We start from the raw sequence: 24,711 nt of genomic DNA, 5'->3' as shown, positions 1-24,711 counted from the left end.
CCATCACATGGAAAAAAAAAAATACAGACCTTAAACCCTTCATTAAAATTAACTCACAATGAGCCATAGACCTAAATGTAAAACACAAAAGTATAAAACTCCAAGAAGATAACATAGGAGAAAATCTAGATGACCCTAGGTTTGGTGACAATGTTTTAGATATGACACAAAAAGCAGGGGAGCCTTGTACTTTAGAATTTATCCTGAGGTGAAAGGAAATCCACTGAAAAACTTTCATTTTTATGAGATCATCCTGGGGGCTGAGTGGTAACTGGATTGGATAAAGCAAGACCAAGGGCAGAGAAACAAATTTGGAGATCATTGCCAAAGTCTAGATAAGAGAAGAAAGTTTAAGGTAATGGGATAAGTACCCTGGAGCAAGACGGAAAGTTTGGTCTTGAACATATGGAAGTTTCAGAGCCGTGGGACTGAAAACATCCAGGGAGCAGACGGTCTAATACTTAGAAGAGCATAAGCCAAAAGGCAGTGAAGAGGACAGCAGAGGGCCAGGTACAGAGGAGGAAGAGTGGGAGTGAGGCCCTGGAATGGAGGGAGTGTGGAAGAGGAAGTGGTGCCTTATGGTACTAAGTTTAAAGAAGTAATCAAAGGTGTCCTTGGCTGGAGATAATGGATGACTGAATCCTGAATAAAATCCACATTATGAGACAGAGAAAGGAAGGCCTTCTAGTACATTTTGTAGTCATACCTTTTCCGAATGCAAGTTATGTCTGTTTGTTTTTGCCTCATCTTTATGTCATTCTCTCCCCCCGCCTTCTAGTCTTCATAGGGAGTGATCATCAGGGTAAATGTCATCCCTTGCCTCTCCTTATTTAGGATTTCCTTTTGTACATTTACTTACTGAAGACAGTGATGTGACTTTTAATTGATCTGATACCTCCAAGGATTCAAGCATTTGCCTTATTTGTCACAACAGTGGTTTTATGAAAGTGGCAAGCAAGGCTGGGGGCTGTTTTCACCTAGAAATTCACCACTATAGTCCTTTCTGTGTGATACCAATCCAAATAGCTGGTGGAATGGTCACTGCCTGTCAGTGGTTCTTTTGACCAGTTATGAACTGTGGTCAACATAAAGATTGCTCAGTAAGTAGCTTGTAAGTAAGAAGAAACAAGGATCATACTCAGTGTCAATTCTTCCCTAATAGGACCTATTAGAGCAACTCTATGTTATTGTTCCAGGAAAAAGAAATTTACTGATTAATTAGTTTATTAATACAGAAAATCTTGCTATTAAGTAGCTACTTTGTATATACCAGGACATGTTTGCCACACCAGAAGGAGAAATCTTATAGCCTAATACTTCTTCTTTGTCAACAAAGCAGATAATGCTTAGCAGATGTTGCTGACGAACATTTGTAATTGACCGATTGACTAGTCTTTGGGCCATGGCCGAACAGCAGCTAACTTGGAACTATTACAACTTTTTATGAAAAGCCACATGGGTTGTATCCATTCAGTGTAGTTTTGTAACCAGAATAAAATTTTATCACAGAATGCTGTTTTATCTTCTTACCTGGAAAATGTGGAATTGTGGCAAAAAGTGTAATTCTTTAAGGAATAAGGACCAAACCACTTTAAAGAAAAATATTCCCTATTATAGTATATTGAGTATTCAATATGTAATATGGCAATTTTTCTGGGGTTCCTCCCCAGAATATGACTGTTGCTGGGGCTTAGCAAAAGGCTCCAGTGCAGGGCACTTGGGTGGCTCAGTCTGTTGAGTATCTAACTTGAGTTCATGTCATGATCTTGGGTTCTGGGATTGGGTCCCGCATCGGTCTGCACTCCGTGGGGAATCTGCTTCTCTCTCTCCCTCTGCCCCTGCCCCCATTCATGCTCTCTCTCTCTCTCAAATAAATAAATAAATAAATAAATAAAATCTTAAAAAAAAAGGGAGGGCTCCAGTGCACACTTACCACTAATATAATGTTTTATGAAATAAAAACACAATACCAGGGTGCCTGGGTGGCTCAGTGGGTTAAAACCTCTGCCTTCAGCTCAGGTCATGATCTCAGGGTCCTGGGATCGAGTCCCGCATCGGGCTCTGTGCTCGGCAGGGAGCCTGCTTCCCCCTCTCTCTCTGTCTGCCTCTCTGCCTACTTGTGATCTCTCTGTCAAATAAATAAATAAAATCTTAAAAAAAAAAACCCACAATACCAAACAAAAAGAATTCAAATACTTTAAAAAAAAATCAAGTTTGTTTTCAAGTTTGTTCTATTCAGTCTAATGACTACACAATAAAAGCAGATACACTAGCTTAATAGAATTGGCTTCTTTTCTACAGCACATATTGTCCAGGCCACAAATATAGTATTAGATGACAGAGAACGCTCAGGGTAACCATTTTTACAGAACTAGGAAATAAACTTCTAAGAATGACTTTTACAATCCTACCTTTAATATCCAAGTCCATTATTCTAATTCTAAAGAAGATAAACCCAATGACCTTCCTCATATGAGCTCATGAGCAAGAGTAGCATTACTATCAAAATCTGTATTTCTGATCCGTTATGAGCTTTGAGACAAGCTTCAAATACCCCCAAAGAAAAAAGCACAATGCACATTGTTATCACCTAGTCCACAAGAGTGAGTGCTGTGAGCCACATTCATTGGCATTTCCTCCACTGTGGTACTGTAGAAAGTCTCAATGTCACAAAGAATCTGCTCGTCTTCTTCAATGTTTATGGCCACAGCTTTTCTCCCAAATCAACCTCCACTGCCAATTCTGAACAAAAGAAAAATTATCAATCAGAATATTGCTTATCAAAGACAATATGGACTACTAACAGTATGAGCTACTTGTAACCATCAGTGGCTGTTTATTTGCCAGGATTATATGTAAAGTGCTTCTAACTAGATGCTAATTACAATATCTAGAGAAAAAGAACAGGTTTCTTTTGTAGATAGTGCAAAAGGATTCCTTTGGCTGCAAAATCAGATTCTATCAGGCATCTTAAGTATTATTATTTATAAAGCAGATGGCAGCATTGTGTTTGTGGTAGTGAAATTAAAGCCGGTGCCCAAGAGGGCCACCCAAGAGCAGTTGTTGGCCTGGGACGGATGCAAACAGAGGGACTAAACAAAAAGAACAGTTACATAATTCATTTTGACACAATTTTGGAACTACCAACTGCAAATATAAACTCTGGAATGTTAGCTATTGTTTGGACTATGTTGTCCAAAACAACAGCCACTAGCTACATGTGGATATTGAAATTAAAATTAAACAGAAAACACATTTAATCAGTTGCATTAACCACATTTTAGTAGCCACATTGTGGTTTGTCACTTCTTTGTTGGGCAGCACAGATGTGCAATATTTCTATCACTGCAGAAAGTTCTATTGGACAGACATGGTCTAGGACTTAAAACTTTTTACAGTGTGTGTGTGTGTGTGTGTGTGTGTGTGTGTGTGTGTAAGGAAGCTCCAAAAATCTGTTACGGTAACCTATATTTATCACAGTTTTCTGCTTAGTTTACCTCATACACGTAACACAAACAGCTGGGATATATTTATCACTGAAGTTCTCTACTAAAACAGATAATATGGCCAATCAAAAATGTCTTGGCTGGAGCAATTTAAAAGATCCAATAAACAGGACAAGAGAAAAACAAATATGGAAATACTGACTCACTCTATCCAAACAATATGCTGTTTCACTCATGAAACCATGTCCTAAATCAAACCAATGCCATTTCAGAACACTGCCTCCTATATTTCTTGAAACAAAGTTCTTCTTGCCTCAGTAGCAAGACATAATCAGTTTATTTAGTAATAAAACCACTGTATTTAAGCCAGAGTCAATGTAAATTTCTACCAGTAAATGCTAACAAAATCCCAATTATAGAAGAATCATCAAGAAAGCATGGGATATGAATAACAGGACAACAACAACAACAAAAGACTTATGTGTAAGAGAAGGCAACCAGATCTAACAGCATTATTGATTTTTCCTTTGAATATCAACTGTACAAAACCCAAAGTCTAGGCTACATTTCACATTTGTTTTCCTACAGTGTTCTGATCAACCATAAATCTACCCAAGTAGAATTTAAATACATCTTATCATGTAACTGGGTGGTAAGATTATTTTCCTCATTCACATACGTGATTTTGAAGGTTGTCTGGCTAACAAAATCACACAATATATAAATTAATTTCACCGGAATAAAAGCAAATACTCAATGAAGATGACAAATAGTCAGCTGAGAGTACAGTTTTCACAAGTAGTAGGCAGTCATAGTTTATAAGCATAGATACTAGTTGTTCATAAAAATCAAGAGCCCAAGATTATGATAGTAGACATTCAAATTCTGATTTAAAAAACAAGTACTGCATATCTTCCAGGCCATAAAATAGTAATGAACCACATATAAATCATACACCTCACTGTGGAGTGTAGTCTTCATTCCCCCACACAGCTAGAGCTGACCAAGACTGTTAAAAATCTTCCCCTCAAAACCAACTGCGATAGATAAATACGATTAAATAAAGAACTGAAATACCAGTAAGTTGGTAGTAATCAAAATGTGGCTTGTCCCTTATCTGAATTCCTTCTTGATAATGTCTCTTTCTTTCTGTCACCACCCGCAAAATATTAACAAGCCTTAATTCTCGAGAGTCATTCATCAAGTAGTGTTCAACTTGGTAAACATGTCTGAGACCATGCATCCCTGGCTGCTAAGTACCACAGCAGACAAGGCTAGAAAGGTAACAGTTTTATTTTGAGCAGGGGGCAAAGACAAGGCAGCACTTTACAGCTACATTGTAACTAGATCCTGCATCAGTTTATTAAGGACATGGTTAGACGTTAACACTGTCTTAACTACAGATACTAGGGAGGAACTACTCTTAGCACATCAGATACTGAAATTCCTAGCATGCATTTTCTCAGAAGCCAGTCTACCCTTTGTGCCACGCTCTGAAAAAGTACAGCATGTGTGGTCCGTCATTTGACACAGGGAGGACACAATTTTCTTCCCTCCAGTATTTCAGAGAGGAAAATGTTAATTCCTATCAGAGTGGGAATAAAAAACCATTTGATTTCTAACTCTCATCCTTTCATCGGAAGGGACCAGTTAGAAATTCATTCTATTAATTCTGCCTAAATACAGATATTCTCATCCCAAATCTTCAAACAAAGTATGCCAGACTTAAGAGGTTCATTTCAGTTTTTCTACTATCTGATATAGTTACTTTTCTTCTTGAGTTTATTCTGCTGGTTTTATTACCAATACAAAGACATGATACTAGTTTCTGCAATTTTAGTAGAGAGCTTAAGTAAGAAGGTAAAAAAAATGGCTATAATTTTTATGTATATCAACTAGAAAAACATTACCCCTTTTCAAAAATATTATGAAATGTTGACAATTTCATGGGTCAATTCTTCCTTCTTCATCAGAATTTGAACTTCTTGATTATTTCCAACATACTGATTGACATTAAGGCAGAAAGAAACCCAACCTTAAAAAAAAAAAAAGAGAGATGGCTAATTATGTTGACATATCAATTAAGCAGATATAACAGTTCTCATAACAATAATGAAGGAATAATGTTTGAGACCAAGCGTCCCTGTCTTACTATAGAATTGAGCTAGACAGAGATTGTAGGAAACAGTTGCTTTCAGCAGGGGCAAGGACAATATAGCACTTTACAGCTATATTGTAACAAGTAACCCAACCTGCCAGCGATCGACAAATCATGTGCCCACCTGAATACTTGTATTTACTTTCTGGTAAGTCTTGTGGATTTGACCTTTAATGCCTGGACTCAGCATTTTTATCTGCTTCAACATCAACAGTAGTAATCTTTAATATAATGAGATGAAAATGACACTTTACCTCTGGGTTCTTCCCCAAAAAAACCCATAATCCCAGTCTAATCTTGAGAAAAACATCAAACTCCAATACAAGGACAGCCTACTAAATATCTGACCGATATCTGACTCCCCCAAACTGCCAAGGTCATCAAAAACAGGGAAAATTTAAGAAACCGTCGCAGCCAAGAGGAGCTTGACAATTAAATGTAATGGGGTATCCTGGGTGGGATCCTGGAACAGAAAAAGGACATTAGGTAAAAACTAAGGAAATCAGAGTAAATTCTGGACTTCAGTTCATAATACTGTATCAAGGTCAGTTGGTTTGTTAATTTTAACAAATGTACCATATTAATATAAGATGTTAATAATATGGGAAACTGGTGACAAGGTATATGGAAACTTTCTAAACTATCTTCTCAATTTTTTCTGTGAACCTAAAACTGTTCTAAAATATAAAGTTTATTAAAGGAAAGTCTTAGTTTCATGTCAAGGTATTCACCCATGGCAACTGGCTTAAATAGGTAGGCTAATTATTTTCCTTCCCATACTGCAAATATCACTAGTTTAAAAATGCCCTCAGAAAAATACAATGATACTTACAAAGATATCTTGTATTTAATGTATTGGATGCTCTCCTTGAAATACCAACAACTGTAAGCGCTATTTCAGCTTGTATGTTGTGCATTTCATTTTGAATACCGTTTCCACAACGCAGGCATGGCAAGTTGTTTCCACACAGTAGTGAAGTGCCAGGATTGCCATTTGGATCTAAAAAGTCAAAGCTTAAATTATTATGTTGTAGAAAAACAAGTTTTAGCAAGCAATTTCTGAAGCACATAGCTAAATGCTGAACGGCTCACATTTAGTTTCAGATTCTGGTTTGCAAACAGCTTTTAAGCAGGTGAACACAGAGTCTCTTCTAAGCTTAAAACACAGAATTATCAAACTGCTTCATGATAAAATCCCTTTCAGTATCTCATTTTTAATTAGACTTTTGTGCCTTTACAAACTTGGGATCCTCAGTTCCTCGAGATACCAGTTAGAGAACCAGAGAACCCAGACATACATTTCCTGCATTATTCTTCTATGTGCAGGATATGTAAGTAGGGAAACAAGTTCTGTTTTTGCTTATAAGTACATATTCACTGATTATCACTTACTTTAAGACTAAAGGGTTTGGGGGTTGGGGTAACTGGGTGATGGACACTGGGAAGGGTATGTGTTGTAATGAGCACTGGGTATTATATAAGACTGATTAATCACAGACCTGTACCCCTGAAACAAATAACACATCATATGTTAATTTTTAAAAAAACCACCAAAAACCAAAAATGAAATCTTTCCAATAGGAAACTATGACATACAACCTTGATCTTCATAAAGCCTACAGCTTTGTTAAGAAAAGCTTTATTCCATAGCTAATACCAGTGAACACTGAAAACAGACAGCATGCCACAGATATATCACAGACTACAAAGATTCCCAACTAATTACAGATCATTGCAGTTTTCATGCTGCAAAATTGCATTTAGACTTAACAATAACACAAAGCTCAAGGATTCTGTCTACCCTGAAGAAAAGAACGTTTTAGAATCTCAGTCTGGTGAGATAGAGCCCTTCAAACTAGTTCCTGCTTAATTTGAAACAAAAACTCTATGCTTGCATATGGACAATAATTAAAAAGAAGTTTATGAATGGACCACCACTTCACACCAAATCTTAAGCTGTTCTTCACTTTTGTAACACCTGAAGCCTCTGAGGATTTACGTTGCCCAGGCAGGAGCCATGAAGCAATGTCGGAGGGTACAGATGTTAACACACAAGGACAAGCCCAAGGATTGACTACACTGATCTCAGAGTTCTATGGGATTGAGCCACCTTCAGGGCAACATGCTTGAGAGTTCAGCTTGCCCAGCCTCCTGATATGGTGCACTGAGATGAACACAACATCACTTCTGTGGTATTTCTTTCCCAAATGGATAGCTTGAGTTTATTTGTGAGAAGTGTTGGGGGAAAAAAAAAACAACGAAAAACCCACAATGGAGGGATATTCTATTTAAAAAACTGGCCTCCATTCTCAGTGATCGGCACCAACCACTACTGATGTATTTTTAGTATATGCAGAGATCTGGATATACTTGTGAATAACAAAAATCACTTCATCACCTAACCTACAAAATCATGGAGACAAAGACTGAGAAGCTGTTCCAGAATGCAGAAGGCCAAAGAGACAGAACAACTAAATTCAACATGTGATGCTATATGAGATTCTGGACCAGTAAACAACCATTTTTCTTCTCTTTTTTTGGTAAAACATTCATAAGTTGGACAATTGATGAAATCTGAATAAAGTCTATAAACAATATTATATCTCTTATTTTTTGATTTTGATAATTGTGTTATGATGTAAGACAATGCCCTTATATTTAGGTAACACACACTGAAATAATAAAGGGTAACAAGGCTTAATGTCAGTAACTTACTTCCAAATGCTTCAGAAAAAGCATATATATATGTGTGTGTGTGTGTGTGTGTGTGTGTGTATGCAGTTGTGTTTATATACAGAGAATAAAATAAATGTGTGACAAATAGTAACACTTGAGAAATCTAGGTATAGAATATAGGAATTCTTTGTCCATGTTTGTAGCTTTTCTGTAAGTCCAAAATCATTTCAAATTAAAAGTCATTAAAAATTCAAAATATGAATATCAACCCTACTAACATTTATAATTTACAGAAGAGAAACAACAGAAGTTATAAACTGGCAGCTCCTTTGTTTTCTTTGTTTTGCACAGTGTTTTAAATCTGAATTAGAGGCTTTTTGAGAAAATTTCAGATGCAAATCCAAATTTCCACCTTCACTGAAAAAACAGTAGATTGTAATCTTATTCCTTATCCTCTGATGGCAACTAACAAGTGGCTGCCCTCTTTAGATGGGCATATGCCCTGCACATCATTGGATCTCTACCTATCCTTATTTTTCTTAAAAAACTGGCTTTTTTACTCACGTATGTCGCTGGGCCAGCCCCCTGCAGATATTTGAGTGTGAGGTCTTTGATTTATCCAGGAGCTCCAGCTCTGCTAAACTTAAGTAATTTAATCTGGAGCTTCTGTCTGTGCCAATTACTAATTTTGAAAAGAGGAAGGCAAAGTGAAAAGTTTGTTCAAGCCCAAGAATCTCTTGTGAGAAATATGTAGTTGTGTTTTCATTTACTAGAAGATGAAAGATCACACAAAAAGCACTCAATGAGAATTAGTTAAATGAATCTGGAAATTAAAAATTTTAAATATAAAAGGGATGACTAGATGAGATTCTTTTTTCTCGTGCTCTGAAGATCAAAATTAACCTGGGGAAAAATTATGAGGGTTATTTGGGAAAGCACATGTTTTGACTCCATTTAGAGGGAAGAACGTTCTAATGGGTGACTGAAACTGTACTAAGCTACTTTCAGGAGGTGATGGATTTCCAGCTTCCTGAAGTGTTAGAGTTTGGGCCACAATTTAGTGAGGATGCTAAGTGGGGTGTTTGTTGGGGGGCGGGAAGCCAACTCATGTATGCAGCAGCCAGGAGTACCTGTCATGGTCCTTCCTATGCTCAGATCCATGATTCTATGGGGGTGCTTACGTCTCTAGGTAAACCAACACTTCTGTCACAGGATGGTAAAGAGAATATGAAACAACTCAACAATAAATCATGGGAACTCAAGGGCATCTGAGCCTCCAGGGTGTGATTTAGAAGGAGAAACCATGAGCCAGCCAGCCGGGGTCCACTGAAGCACGACTCTATCTCTAGCCCCAGTGTCTAAGGAAGTGGCTGCAGATACGGAAGACACAGCCACATGAGGAGTGAGCAAAATACACCAGAATGGACCAGAACAGGGTGTAGGAAGACCTAGTGTGTGGTCATCAGTGAGAGACCCATTTCTATAACATTAGGGGAATGGTTAAGGTATATTTAGCCTTTATGAGTGCAAAGCTCTACTTGGTAATAAAACATATCTGCAGAAAATGCTGTCTAAGAAAGAAAAGCAGGTTTAAATGAAGTTTCAGAAAAACATGATAATCGAGGAAATAGAAAAGCATTCTATACCTTATGTCACATCTGAATTTCGAAAGCAGTGGTCTCAGCTTTCTCTTTGAGGATGAGCTTCCCAGCAGAAAATTTCTCCGGCTGAAGCCGCCAGAGGGAAAATTGATCATTGTGTTGCTGAATGATGTGTGTGTGATTTCCAGCCTTAAACTCTGTGTGGTCTAACAGGTGGAGTAAGAAGCCAGTGTGATGTGCAGGCCCCAATCTAGCCCAGTGTGTTGTGCAGTGAGGAAGCACAACACAGTCCCTAAAGAAAGGGAGAATAGCATTTTCAGGAAAAATGCTTTAGAGCCTGTCCTCTATTAAACTACTATGGGACTATGGGACTCCAAACTGAACCTTGATATGACATGGACGACCTTGGTAGGGGGATGGAAATACTAATGTTTGCTGGGAGAAACCTCAGAACTCAGGTATTCTCTTTCCTCTGTAACACTGAGATCAATTCCTGAGAATGGCTTGTAAGGAATGTCAGACGTTTGAAAAGACTGAAGAGAATTTGATACAGCAGTTGCATAAATTGAAAAAATGAGGTGCGCAATGCTCAGGTGAAGTTGCCTACCACAAATTTCTTTTAGTACCAAGACTTCTCAGCGCACAAGTTTCTCCAGCTCTTCTAGAAGCTTGATGCAGGCACAAAGAAGGCAAATAGTTGGATTCATTCATGGTTGCAGTTTTCTTTGGTAGACAAATAGCTAGTAATAACTGACAGCATTTACAAACCTTGGGGGAGCCAGAATCAGGTTTTTGTTATGATTTTACAAATAATTAAGGATCAGATGTGATAAGTGACTTGTTTACAATCACCTGGGTAATAATAAAGAGTAGTCACTAAGAGTAAAACTTTAATCTTCATAATTCCACATTCCTCCATAGGGGGTGGAAAAGTTTTGTTGTTTTATGCAGAAAAATTGCAAAAAATTCCCAAGAGGAATTTTAGCAAATAGTCTGCAAGTAAACTGTTTTGTTTGTTTGAGAGAGAGAGAGAGAGAGAGAGAGCACAGGTATATGGGGAAAAATGGAGGAGGATCAGAGGGAGAAGGAGAGAGAATCTTAGGCAGGGCCCAGCAGCAAAGCCCTACTCAGGGATCGACATCACAACCCTGAGATCACAACCTGAGCAGAAATCAAGAGGCAGATCTTAACTGACTGAGTTACCCAATGCTGCTGAAAGTAACCTATTTGAATACTGTAAACACTAAGGAAATAAAACAATATGCAAAAAATATAAAATTCTACAGGCTTGAGTTCTGGTTTTTAAAGCATATGATGTCTACCTTACTATAAACAAACACTGACTATAAGCCCATTTTCTAGTTTTACCTGTCACCTTTTAGTTATTTTCTTTCCCATGGTGTTTTAGTTTCTTCTGTTTAAAACACAATGCAAGTAAAAACAATATAAAAAATTATGCATGGGGAAAATGAATGAGACTGATAAATAAATATTTTATTAGCCCAGCTTATGGATATTTCATTGGTAAAATTGGTATATTACAATCAAAAATACTTGTTTTAACCATTATTGAACAGTACATTTCTTTTCACTGAAATTCAGATATCCATAGTATTTTTAATTGCTTGGCTTTTTAAACTTAAAATAAAAGTTTATAAATTAAAAATTAATTGTAGAATAATTTGGTATGCCAAAGATTCTCACTTACTAAAGGTCAAATGTAATAGCTAATAATAGCTAAAATAATTACTTTTGATGTTCCAGACACTTGACAATCCTATGAAGTGGATATAATTATTATCATCTTTATTTTAAAGAAGAGGAAACTGAGACCCCAAGAGATTATGTAACTTGCCTACTGCCATCAAAGTGGGGGAACTAGGCTTTGAACCCAGGTGTGTTTCATTCCAGAATTTGAGCCCTTAGCCTCTGTAGGATATACTCCCTTAATCCCTACCTTCATAGTGATGTGTAGATCTCCTTCAATACATATGAATATAACCTTGTATGCTAACATCAGAGCCAAATGATATGACACTGTTTATTAATTATAAAATACACTTTCATCATCACAGAGCTGTACTGTACCTTGACAGTGTAATACAGTTACTTCTTCCCTAAAATAAAAAGAAAGCGGTCCAGCCCTCTGAGAGGTAAGTTTGCTTTTGTTAACCCAATTTATTCCAACAATAAGAACTCCTGAGGAGTCTTCTCCTGATGAAGGACAGCAGAACTGAAATGGGTTTTTAAGGTGTCCTGGCTTCATCACCCACTAGTTGCATAACCTTGGACAAGTCTCTCCCTGTTTCATCAGAACATGGATTATAACAACACTCCCCACATAGGTTCTGCTGTAGAATTAGGCTGTAAATGCTTAGGAGGTGTACAAGTGTTATTTTAGTCTGGGGTTGCCAGATAAAAAACAACACACCCAGTTCGATTTCAGACAAATAACAAATAAAAAATGTTTTATATTTAAATTTCTCTTTATATTGGGGACATATTTATACTAAAAATAATTGTTTATCTGAAATTTTAAGTTTAACTACCATCTTGTATTAAAAAAAAAAAAAGATCTTATTTATTTATTTGAGAGAGAGAGGGCATGAGCGGGGGTAAGGGCAGAGGGAGAAGCAGACTCCCCGCCGAGAAGAGAGCCCCACCGGGGGGCTCCACCCCCAGACCGGGGCCGGAAAGGCAGATGCTTAACGACTGAGCCACCCACGTCCCCCTCCTCTGGTATTTTTATTGCCAAATCTGGTAACTCTACGGCGAAGAGAGCATGGAGAATGGCAAGCCCAGCTCCACCGCCCTCCACCTCCCCCGTGCCCCAGTAGAGAAACCGAGGCAGGCAGCGGGCTGACGGGTGAACGTAAGGAGGGGGGAGAGAAGGAAGGCTGGAGGAAACTCAAATGCATATTGCTAGGTGAAAGAAGTAATCTGAAAGATTACCTTTCAGGGTGGGACTGAAAGCAGAACTCCGGGTCTCGCGGATTCTTTTCTCTGCTCCTCCTCCCCCTCCTCACCTCTCTGGGCGCTGGCAGGCCAAACATCCCCCGCCCCAGAGCGCGACCGTTACCTCCGCCGCAGCAGCGGGCTACGGAGGCGCTGCCACCGGCTCCTCTCAGTCGCCATCAGCAGCACCGAGACCACAGAGGCCGCCGCCATATCCCCGGAGCCCGGCTGCTTGTTGATGTGCGACTGCGTCTCAGATGTCACCCAAATCGTCCCTCCATTCTGTCTGGAAGTCTCTTGTCCTCCTCTGGCCACCATCCAGGTCAGAAGCAAGAAATAAACCAATCCGAGCAAGGAATTCGGAAGGGGGCGTCACCATTAAAGCCAATCAAAGAACAGAGCAGAGGGCTTCAGGGATGGCGATTGGTCAATTCAGTGATGGCGATTGGTCAATTGGTTTTCTGCGCCTTCATCTCCTGCTGGGAGATGTGGGACCGGTCCTCAGACTCGTTAGGCCCTTGGGGTCTAAAGTGTTCACCTGTGATCCGTGGGGTTCTTTCTCTGTCGCGGGCTCTAGGGCGAGGAACCCTCCATGATCTTTAATTTTTAAAGGCTCTGAGGGGAAGAAGGGAAGAGAACTGTCATAATATAAAGGGATGTGGGCTAAGAAGAATACAAAATTTTATGTTTTCAAGAATGTGAAAAACATATTAAATTCCTCCTAATCATCTCAAAACAGAAATTACACAATTTTTAAACAGACTTGCTTTTTAAATATTGAGATATAAATGACATATCGCATTGTTTAAGGTGTACAATGGGTTGATTTGACACATTTATATATTGCAAAAGAATTATCACCATAACGTTAGCTAACACCTCTATCAAGTCACATAATTATTTTTGTGCATAGTGAGAATATTTAAGATCTAGTCTCTTAGCAACTTTGAGGTATATAAAACAGTGTTGTTAACTATAGTGACTATCTTGGGCATTAGATCTCCAGAACTTTTTCATTTTCTAGTTGCAAGTCTGTAGACGTTTTCACAGCAGTTTTAGGTTCATAGCAAAATTGAGCAGAAGATACTGAGGTTTCCCATGTACCCGCCCCCCGCCCCCACCCATGCACAGCCTTCCCCATTATCAACATCTCCCACCAGAGTGATACATTTGTTACAACAGATGAACCTACACTGACACATCATTATCACCGAAAGACTGTATTTTTTTGAAATCATTCTTGGTGTACTTTTATGAGTTCAGATGAATTTTTAACGATATATGTCCACAATTGTAATACCATAAAGAGTAGTTGTACTGCCCTAAACATCTTCTGTGCCTGCCTATTCATTCCTCTCTCCCCCATACCCCTGGCAACCACTGATCTTTTTTTTTAAGATTTTATTTATTTATTTGACAGAGAGAGAGAGAGCGAGAGAGCGAGAGAGAGCGAGGCAGAGAGCATGAGCGGGTGGGGGGGGGGAGCATGGGAAGAGAAGCAGCAGGCTCCCCTCTGAGCAGGGAGCCTGACTTGGGACTCGATCCCAGGACTCTGGGATCATGACCTGAGCCGAAGGCAGGCATTTAACCGGCCAAGCCACCCAGGCACCCCCACTGATCTTTTAAAATGTGTCTGTAGTTTTGCCTTTTCCAGAATGTCATGTAGTTGGAATTATACAGTAGCTGTTTACATTTTTAGTAAGTAATCACTTCTTTCAGATTACTTCTTTCACATAGCAATATGCATTTAAGTTTCCTCCGTGTCTTTTCATGGCTTGGTATCTCATTTCTTTCTAGTGCTGAATAATATTCCATTGTCTTGATGTACCACAGTTTATTTATTCATTCACCTGCTGAAGGGCATATCGGTTGCTTCCAGTTTTGGCAATTATGACTATAACTGCTATAAGCACCCATGCAATGGGTTGTTGTTTGGAAGGATAAAAGAAGAAATTCATAAATTAGAAAATAGAAATGGGAATACTCATAGGTATAAGATATGAAAAAATAACAATATAAAAGACAGTTGGGTAGACAGAAGACGTAAAATCAAAATCAAAATAAGGAGAAATAATTACAGAAGCAAAAAATTAATAGAATTATATGGGATCACATTACTCACCTCTCTGTAATATATTTGAAAACCTACATGAAACAGATGAAATTTCAAGAAAATATAATTTATCAAAACATCCCAGGAAAGATAGAAATTCTATATATATGGTTACCATAGAATAAATAGATGTTGTCAGAAAACTGTATTTTCCCACAACTCCATCCACAAAATCACCAGGACTATATTATTTCATAGGAAAATTCTACTGAGAAACATTAAGGAACAGATGAGTTGGTTGCTATTGATTCTATCCTGAGCACAGAAATAAGGAAACCTTCCAAATTCTATTTATGAAGTGAGTATAATACTGATAGCAAAATTTAATAAAACACACATATATCTGATACATACATATACACAGTGACCACAGTCTTTTTAAAAAGATTTTATTTATTTATTTGAGAGAGAGAGAACACACAAGACCGAGAGCAAGCAAGCATGAACAGTGGGGAAGGGCAGAGAGAGAGGAAGAAGCAGGCTTCCTGCTCAACACAGGGCTTATCCCAGGACTCCAGGATCATGACCTAAGCTGAAGGCAGATGCTTATCTGACTGAGCCACCCAACTGTAGACATTCTCATCCAGGAATCAATATGGCAGGATGTTGGTGAAAGAATAGACAAATAGATCAGTTGAACAGAATAAAATGCCTTGATATACTCCCACACAGAATAAAATGCCTTGATTTTTGACAAAGAGCAATGGAAATTCAATGGAAAAAAAGATAGTCTTTTCAACAAGTAGTGCTGGAAAAGCTAGGAATCTAATGTGATAAAATGAATCTAGACACTAACCTTACATTTTTCACAGATATTGTCTAAAAATGGACTAGACCTAAATATAAAACAAAACTCTAGAGCTTCTAGAAGAAAATGTAAGAGAAAATCCAGGTGACCTTGGGTTTGGTAGTGACTTTTAGATATAACACTAAATGTATGATCCATGAAAGAAAAAAATTGATAAATTATTCTTCATTAAAATTAAAAACTTCTGCTCTGCAAAAGACAATGTGTAGAGAATGAAAAGACAGGCCAAAGACTGGGGGACAATATCTGCAAAACATGTATCTGATAAAGGGCTTCTGTCCAAAATATATAAAGTACTACTAAAACTCAACAATAAGGGGCGCCTGGGTGGCTCAGTGGGTTAAAGCCTCTGCTTCTGCTGGGGTCATGATCCCAGGGTCCTGGGATTGAGCCCCGCATTGGGCTCTCTGCTCAGCGGGGAGCCTGCTTCCTCCTCTCTCTGCCTCTCTGCCTACTTGTGATCTCTGTCTGTCAAATAAATAAAGAAAATCTTAAAAAAAACCCTCAACAATAAGGGGCACCTGGGTAACTCAGTGGATTAAGCCTCTGCCTTCAGCTCAGGTTATGATCTCAGGGTCCTGGGATCTGGCTCTCTGCTCAGCAGGGAGCCTGCTTCCCCCTCTCTCTCTCTGCCTGCCTCTCTGTCTACTTGTGCTCTCTCTCTCTCTCTCTGTCAAATAAATAATAAAATATTCAAAAAAACCCCCTCAACAATAAAAAAAGAACAGGAAGTGGGCAGATACCTCACCAAAGAAAATATACTGATAAGCATGCAAAAAGTTGTTTACTGTCATATATCATCAGGTGGTTGCAAATTTAAACTGCTATGAGATAACACTAATACCTGTTAGAATAGCCAAAATCCCAAATCCTGACAACGCCAAATTCTAGTTTTGATGTGGACCAACAAGAACTCTCAGTCACTGTTGGTGGGTATGTTAATGGTTTTATAAGACAGTTTGTGGTTTCTTACAAAGGTAAACATAGTCTTACCACACAATCAAGCAATTGCATTTATAGGTATTTGCCCAAATGATTTAAAAATTTTAAACCCACATAAAGTCTCTGCTTTCAGCTCAGGTCATGATCCCAGGGTCCTGGGATCGAGCCCCACATCGGGTTCTCTGCTCAGCAGGGAGCCTACTTCCCCCTCTGCCTCTCTGCCTGCCTCTCTGCCTACTTGTGACCTATGTCTGTCAAATAAATAAAGAAAATCTTTAAAAAAAATTTTAAACCCACATAAAAACCTGTGTACAATGTTTACAGCAGTTTTATTCATAATTGCCCCCAACTGGAAACAACCTAGATGTTCTTCAGTAGGGGAATGGATAAACAGATATCGCTATACAACAGAATATAAGGAATATTATTCTGTGATAAAAAGAAACAAGTTAACAAGCCATAAAAAGACACAGAAAAAAACTTAAATACATATTGGTGAGTGAGGGAAGCCAGTCTGAGAAGGCTACATACTGTATGATTCCAACTATATGACATTCTGGAAGAGGTGAAACTATGGAGACAGTAAAGAGATTAGTGGTTGCTCCAAATTTGAGGGGAAGGGAGGATGACTCCCCCCCACAGTGGACCATAGAAGATTTTTAAAGCAGTGAAACTATTCTGTATAATTGTAATGGTGGATACATACAAGACATTACGCTTTAGTCAAAACCCATAGAATAGTACAATACAAAGAGTGAACCTAAGACTTATGGAAAGAGCCTAGATGTCCATCAACAGATGAATGGATAAAGAAGATGTGGTATATATATATACAATGGAACACTATGCAGCCATCAAAAGAAATGAAATCTTGCCATCTGCAATGACATGGATGAAACTAGAGGGTATTATGCTAAGCAAAATAAGTCATTCAGAGAAAGACAACTATCATATGATCTCTCTAATATGAGGAATTTGAGAGGCAGGGCAGGGGATTATGGGAGGTAGGGAAGGAGAAAATGAAACAAGATGGGATCAGGAGGGAGACAGACCATAAGAGACTCTTAATCTCACAAAACAAACTGAGGGTTGCTGGGGGGAGGGGGGTAGGGATAGGGTGGCTGGGTTATGGACATTGGGGAGTGTATGTGCTATGGTGAGTGTTGTGAAATGTGTAAGCCTGATGATTCACAGATCTGTACCCCTGAGGCAAATAACACATTATATGTTAATAAAAATAATTAAAAAAATAAAATTCCAAGTGGTTTTGCCTACAGGTGATGGAATTATGATCAATTCTCCTTTTTCCTACTTCTTCCTTTCAGTTTTTTGTACTTTGCTAATGTGTTCTGCAAAGAAAATACATTATTTTGACCATAGATTAAATATGAGAGAGGACATATATGGGGGAGGAGAGTGAAAGTACAGAGGTACAGGCAGGTGTCCTGTCCCCCTCCTAGTACACGAACTTGCATGCTCACATGCTCCCCTGTGCCAGGGGCAGCTGTTTTCAGGAGATGCAAGGTGACAGTCGAATGACTGTCAGGATGGTGTGAGTCCAGGTGACTTTTTCACATTCTTGTGTTCACCTATCCAGTCAGCTGTGCACTAGATGCCCTATGGTGTGACTCTCTAGACAGGAATGTGGTCTTACACATGAGAACAGCCAGGCTCCCGGCACAGAGAGGGTTATCCTACTTGGCAGCACTGGGGGAAAGAGGCAACACTGCAACCTTGAGGTAGTTCCAAGGCCTCTGTGAAATGAGAAGCTTTGACTGATGTATGTTCTCTAATTCTGGGCTTGGTCCAGGAACTGTGGGGTTTACAGAACTGAATAAGGTATTTTCCTTGCCAAGTAGCCCAGGGTCCAATGCAGAACGACAGTGAAGATAGAGTGGGATGTGGAGGATGAGGCCCTTTAGAGGGGCATTATCTTGAGGCATTTGTGGTACCCTTCCCCCCTCCTAGAGTGCACTTCTACCTCCCTTATCCTTCATCTCCTGTCACCTTCTCCCTACCTTCCTTCCCTTATCTCTACCATTTCTCTCCTTCTTCTGTTTTCCGCTGCTCTGCCCTCGCCCATGGCTTTTCAAACTGCTGGCAGCAGCTCCTTACAGGTCATACAAGCAACTGAGTAGGTCCAAACAATCATTCTAAAAAACGTTTTATTATGAAAAAGATTTAAGCATGCATAAAAGTAGAATATTTAAACAACCCATATACCACCTTGATTTAATAATTATGAACATTTCCTAGTATTTATCTCATTTATTCTCCCTGCTAAGGTAACTTAAATTACAGACAGTGATATTTCATCCCTAAAAACTTCAGTATATATCTCTAAAAGAATAAGGACATTTTCTTACATAACTAAATACCCCACTTTCCAAATGCAAATTTCCCCAATTTGGGTCATTTAAACATTTTTAATTTAATTTAAAAAATTTTTTAAATTTATTCGACACACACACACACACACACACACACGCACACAGAACAAGTTGTCGGGGGGAGCAGCAGAGGGAGAAGAAGAAGTAGATTCCCCGCTGAGCAGGGAGCCCAATGCTGGGCTTGATCCCAGGACCCCAGGATCATGACCTGAACTGAAGGCAGATGTCTAACCAACTGAGCCACCCAGGCACCCTGGGCCATTGTTTTTTAAAAATGAAATTGAATAGAAAGTATTTCAGGGCTTCATGTGTAGGAAAAAGAAGGAAAAGAAATTGTTCATACAACTTTTGTTTTGATTGTGTGTATGTATATCTACTGTGCCTTGAGGTAAAATTTATATCATACTGTGATTTGCAGTCTAAGAAATTTGAAGAACCCTGCTCTAGGCCAGTGATGCTCAAAATGTAGTTCAAGGACCAGCAGTATCAGTTTTCCCGGGGACTTGTTCAAAATGCAAATTCTTGGGTTCCATTCCATACTATTGAGTCAGATCTCTGGAGGTTGGGGCCAGGAAGTCGTATTGAAAACAAACCAACTGTATTTTAGGTGATTCTGTTACTTTGAAAACCATGTATCTAGACTCAACTGGGTGAACCCGTGATGCCTAGGCATCCCTCACCCTCATCTGTGTCACCCAAAGTGGGTCCTTTCTTTCTCTTCATTGTGCTGAAAGTTCACCAACAGAGATGAAATCTACCTTGGCAATGCTTGGAGGTGGTTTCTCTTTCCAAGCTTAGACAAATCTTTACTTGAAGGCAGAGAAAGGTCTAGATTTATAAGACTAGTAATACGCAGTCTTGTCTTTGTACTAGCAACATCGTAAAATGAGACTAAAGCCCTTAAAGGGTGGTTGTGAGGCTTAAATGACATCTGTGAAATGCCTACCATGCACCAGGCAGAAGAGTCACTTACTATATGATGGTGGCAGTTGCTGTACTTGACACTACCTATCACAACCCCGGGCATATGATAGATGTGCAACGGATGTGACTGATTGCTTAGTGATTCGCTGGAGAAGGAGGCAGACTATTCTGGCTTGTTCCTTGATTTTGCCAGATATTGGAGCAATGTGATTTGTCGGACATAGGAAATAGATCATAATTAGGAAGGAGAAAATGAGGCACAAAAAGGAGGAGGATGTAGAGGAAGAAGAGAAGACAACAGGAATGTCCATATTCACAAGAGCAATGGAGACCATGACCATTTGTTTTCTTGGAGAAAAGTCAAGGTATGGGTTGTTGCACACTGAGCGGTCATATCTTCTTAGTTACAATGTCAGGATTTCAGTACTGGAAAAGGGAACTTGGAGACCACAGACCCACCTCATCATAGCCCACATAAAGCAGTTGGGGCCCTGGAAGAGCACATGTTAGAGTTGAGGGACAGAATTGGATTCTGAGGACAGGCACTGCCTGCTACATCTTGTCATAAATTCAGCCAATTCATCTCCATGGAAACCTTTGAAGATTGTGAAGGTGCAGATGTGGAAAGGAGCGCAGTTTTTTTCTCATTCCTATTTATCAGTTTCCTCTGCCTCCTCTTCTTTCCCCCTTCCCACTCTCCCTCCTTTTCATAATTTTCACACATAAGGGCCTTTCCAGGAAGCCTGAGGTCACCAGATCCGGAAAGGCCAGAATGCTGCACATCATCTGCCTCTTTAGCAATGTGCTTGTTTCTAGTGATGGAAACTCACAATTGACTCTGGGCACTGGGGTTCTGACTATGATCGTCAAGAAACACTTCTTTGGTTCTTCAAAAATACCTGTGACTCTTGAACAGGCAGAGAAACCACCATGGAAACGCAATCCAGAGCTGTCTTACTTCTTTGTGTCTTTAACCCTTTCCTGAATCTTCAAGTGGTTGCTATGAAAATGGTTTCTCTACTTGGGCAGGCAGAGTGGGGAGACCTCACCTCAGAGGAGAGAGCAATTTTCCACGTGAAACTCAAGTTATATGTGGAGTAACGTCTCTTAACCACAGCTCACAATTGTTTACAGAAAGCATTTAAAAATGTCCTCACACCCCCGGGATGACTGGCCACTATTTGAAATTAGATCCGGAGTGTTTGGGGTCTGGCTTTTTACATGTCAAAGAGGAAAGCTGAGCTTCCTGGCATTGGCTTAGAAGCTGTAATGGGGGCGCCTGGGTGGCTCAATGGGTTAAAGCCTCTGCCTTGGGCTCAGGTCATGATCTCAGAGTCCTGGGATCGAGCCCTGCATCCGGACACTCTGCTCAGCGGGGAGACTGCTTTCTCCTCTCTCTGCCTTCCTCTCTGCCTGCTTGTGCTCTGTCAAATAAATACAATACAGTACAGTACAATACAATATAATACAATAATAAAAAAAAAAGCCTTAAATCTTCGGGAAAAAAGAAGAAGAAGAAGTTGTGATGGTCGTGGCATTCTTGCGACCAGATCCTCAGGGTCGCCCGTTGTAGAATGGGTTGAGGAACAACCTGACCCGATTCCCATTTGCTTAGGCTTTGGCTGTGGAGTTCTGCGGAACCGGGTTAGTCTTTCGCTACCCGTCAGGTAGTATCTGGGGCCATCTGAGGAAGCTGCAGGACGTCGACTGCTGCGGGAGAGTGGCACAGAGAAGACGCTCCCGGGGCTGACATGGAGGAGAGCCCCGCGTGGGGTCTGTGCCAGAGCCTTGTTAGGATGGAGCCTCGGCGCTCCTGACCGTGGCAGACGGAGCGGTGGCGCCATGGAGTAGCTGCACAAAGGAAAAGGCCCACACGGTGGAGATGGGTGTGCGCACATGCGTGCCCCGCCCTGTCCGCGTACAGCCCGCGCTCCCGGCTCCGAGGGCAGGTGCGTCCAGCGCAAGCCGATTACCGCGTGAGACAAGCCCTGGGGTAGGGGCGGCCGTGCGAGCAGCCGCCCCAGCGGGGTGGCTGCGCCTCTCCCTGTCAGCCCCCTCCTCCTCGCTTCGGCCACTCTGCAGGCACCTGGCAGGCAAGGAGGGGAGCCGAGGCAGGTGCTTAGAACCCCGGTACCAGCAGGAGCGCCTAAATCGCCGTCTCCTCTCCCCGAAAGCTGCGAGGACGCGCCGTGAGTCGACCCACATCCGCAGGCTCCGCGCAGGGCCAGGGGCGCAGCTCCACCTGGCAACAGACGGCGCTCGGGCGCTTGCGCGCTGCGGGAGGCGGGGAGCGGTGGGCGAGGAGGCGGGAGCGCTGGGCGCGCCGCGGGGCGTGAGGCGGCCGGCGCGGAGGAGCAGGGGCCTCAGGCCGCCCCCCGCCTCAGCCCTCCCTTCCTCGGCTCCTTCTCTCCTCCGCTCCTCCAGCTCCTCCGCCTGGTGCGCGCGGGATCCGAGCTCCCTCCGCGTGCCCGCGGAGCATCCTTCTTCCTCACCCCACCGGAAGGCGGCGCCGAAGACCCGACCCACCGGGACAGCAAATCCAGAGAGCCGGGCGCTCCCGCGGCCGGGGCAGCCCGACGCGCAGTTGCAGCGGGATTTGGGGCGACTTGTTTTTCTTACGTCCACAATTGCCATTTCCCTCTCTCCGAAAGCCAGACATTACGTTGGGAAAGCTGCTGGATTTTAGTCTTTGAGACAATTCCCTGAAGGGCGTGGCTGGCCGAGCGGCCCAGCAAAGTTGGCCTGGACTGGGAGGGACTCGTTTCGTGCCTGAAGAGAGCGAGGAAGAGCGTGAGGGCAGCGCATCCTCGGGAGGAGATGTCTTTGAAACACCATCCATGACAGCCGCAGGAACACTTACGTGTTGCTTTGTTTTGTTTACATACTGAGTGGCTTTTCGGTGAAACGCGGTTTTGGTTACAGGAAGAAATGGCCCCCCAGGAGCTCAGCCGGCGACTGGCCGCAATGATCACTCATGTCGGTAAATGGAGCTTCTTTCCCCCTTGCGTTTATATTAATGGAGGTGGGGGCGTAGTCTCTGGGGCGGGTCTCCTCCCCGCGCTCGCCCGCAGCCCCTCGGCAGCACCCTGCGTGGGAAGGCGGTGGGGTGCGGGCCGGGCGTCTCGGCCTCGTTGCTGCTGGGGGCGGCCAGTGCCAGACATCCCTGGGGTTCTCCACGCCCGGCGGGGCCGGTGCCTTCACCAGGCAGGTGCCTGGTCCCCTGAGGGCTGCTGGGCTGTTAGGATCCGTTACCCGCGCTGACCCGGCGGGGGTGGGGAGTTGTGTCGCCGTTTACGAGATAACGAGAAAGGAGAGGGAACTTGAGCGAGTGCAGGTGCTTTCCAGAAACTACTGCCAACCGCGGAGGCTTGTCCACAAGCCTGCGTAGTGAAACGCAGGTTACGGTAGAGGGTAGGCACCCTGGCGCCCGCGCGCGTTGAAACTACCTCCTGGAGGTGTACGCGCACTTGTGGTGACCCCCGGATGACAAGCCAGTGCAGCCTTTAGGAGACTGAGCCATGTTAATCCTCTTCCGTTGAGTTAAAACAGGGCAGCAGAACATGCATGCCTTGCTCCTGGAATAAGGATTGTGGTGGGAGGACAGGCCAAGTTCAGTAAAGAGGGCATTGAGACTGTGGTACGCGGATTGCTTCTTAGCATTTTCTTCCCCCACCCCTTCCCCGCACCTCCCCACATAAAAACACATTCAGGTAGAGATTCTTTGGATGCAGATGACTAGAATTATCGGCATAATTTTCAGTGTTGGTCCCTTAATGTTGAGACCCTTCCATCATGCAAATTAGTTTTAAACTCTGGGAGTCTTTACTTCAGTGTTCTGCCCATTTGCTAAAACTGCCTTCTTATTATTGATATATATTGCTTCAATTAATGAGTTTCGTTGCTCTTTGAGCACCCTAATCCAATGTATTTAGTGCAATAATGATATACATCTTGAATGATACACATGTGGGGATATACTTTGTGAAGATGATTTATCTGGAAAGACCCAGTTTTGATGATTCATTTAAAAAAATGTTTCTGGTGCCAGCGTGGCTGCCAAACTGGTTTTTCTTTAAGACAGAAGGTCGTTGGAATACTACCAGGGAAGGCTGAATGTGAAATGTTGCTGGAGGCAGGAGGAAACAAACAGAATTTGGAGTTTGAAATATACTGAATGCTGAAATGATTTTGCTTGAAATTGTGCGGGCATGAAGTTGCTGTGCAGGGAAAGAGCCGTGGACTGGGGGGTATGACTGTATGGATTTGAATCCTTCCTGGACAAGTCATTCAACTTCAGGCTAAAAATGGAAATCTTAAGAATTCTTTCCCACCCAGCTCGAAGCCTATTTGTAAGCTGATATGGGTAAAAGCACCATCTAAACTGTAATGTGTTATTGTTCATATTCCCATATGCCACTAAAGATCTTGGACAGATCACTGGGCCTCTCTCAGCATGAAACTTCCCATCTGTTAAGGGAGGAGGTAGATGTAGATGATTATTAAGGTCCCACTTATTTCTCTGGATATGGGATCTTCTCAAAGATCTGGTAGGCAGTATTTCTTGGTTAACACCAGGCTGCCTGTGGGGCCCAGGCTGCCTGTGGGGCCCAGGCTCCCTGTGGGGCCCAGGCTCTGGTATTTTCTCTCCTATCTTGCTCCCTCTTTTTCTACAGCTCCATGAAGGATACAAACATGAAT

The 24,711-nt window shown here is 41.5% G+C and overlaps 1 protein-coding gene, 1 long non-coding RNA gene and 3 other non-coding genes across 11 annotated transcripts in view; 1 reads left to right on the top strand and 4 right to left on the bottom strand.

Annotated features, from left to right (window-relative positions):
* Window positions 1-2,184: 2,184 nt before the first annotated feature.
* Window positions 2,185-13,146, bottom strand: LOC116878209. 5 transcript variants are annotated; one of them, XR_004384791.1, is made up of 4 exons: window positions 12,834-13,146; window positions 5,729-5,825; window positions 5,357-5,481; window positions 2,185-2,742 (listed from the first exon to the last, which is right to left on the bottom strand). It is a non-coding gene; the product is annotated as an uncharacterized LOC116878209 (long non-coding RNA). The 5 variants fall into 5 exon arrangements; XR_004384793.1 differs by lacking the exon at window positions 12,834-13,146 and adding an exon at window positions 6,437-6,483; XR_004384792.1 differs by lacking the exon at window positions 5,729-5,825.
* LOC116878289 lies at window positions 4,672-4,802 on the bottom strand. The gene has a single exon (XR_004384812.1). It is a non-coding gene; the product is annotated as a small nucleolar RNA SNORA63 (small nucleolar RNA).
* LOC116878302 lies at window positions 5,134-5,308 on the bottom strand. The gene has a single exon (XR_004384821.1). It is a non-coding gene; the product is annotated as a small nucleolar RNA SNORA81 (small nucleolar RNA).
* LOC116878290 lies at window positions 5,570-5,700 on the bottom strand. The gene has a single exon (XR_004384813.1). It is a non-coding gene; the product is annotated as a small nucleolar RNA SNORA63 (small nucleolar RNA).
* A 9,348-nt stretch (window positions 13,147-22,494) lies between the features above and the next one.
* MCF2L2 (MCF.2 cell line derived transforming sequence-like 2) overlaps window positions 22,495-24,711 on the top strand; it is a 242,334-nt gene continuing 240,117 nt past the window's right edge. For all 3 annotated transcript variants that reach the window (XM_032875453.1, XM_032875452.1, XM_032875451.1), the window contains exon 1: window positions 22,495-22,993. In XM_032875453.1, coding sequence (XP_032731344.1) covers window positions 22,942-22,993 — 52 coding nt within the window. In that variant the 5' untranslated portion in view covers window positions 22,495-22,941. The remainder of the gene's footprint in view (window positions 22,994-24,711) is intronic.

This window comes from Lontra canadensis, unplaced genomic scaffold (assembly GCF_010015895.1).
Source record: "Lontra canadensis isolate GAN:19392208 unplaced genomic scaffold, GSC_riverotter_1.0 scaffold56, whole genome shotgun sequence".
NCBI classification, from domain to species: domain Eukaryota; kingdom Metazoa; phylum Chordata; class Mammalia; order Carnivora; family Mustelidae; genus Lontra; species Lontra canadensis.
Note: the sequence above shows the minus strand (reverse complement) of the source record. Positions and strands in the feature narration are given on the sequence as shown.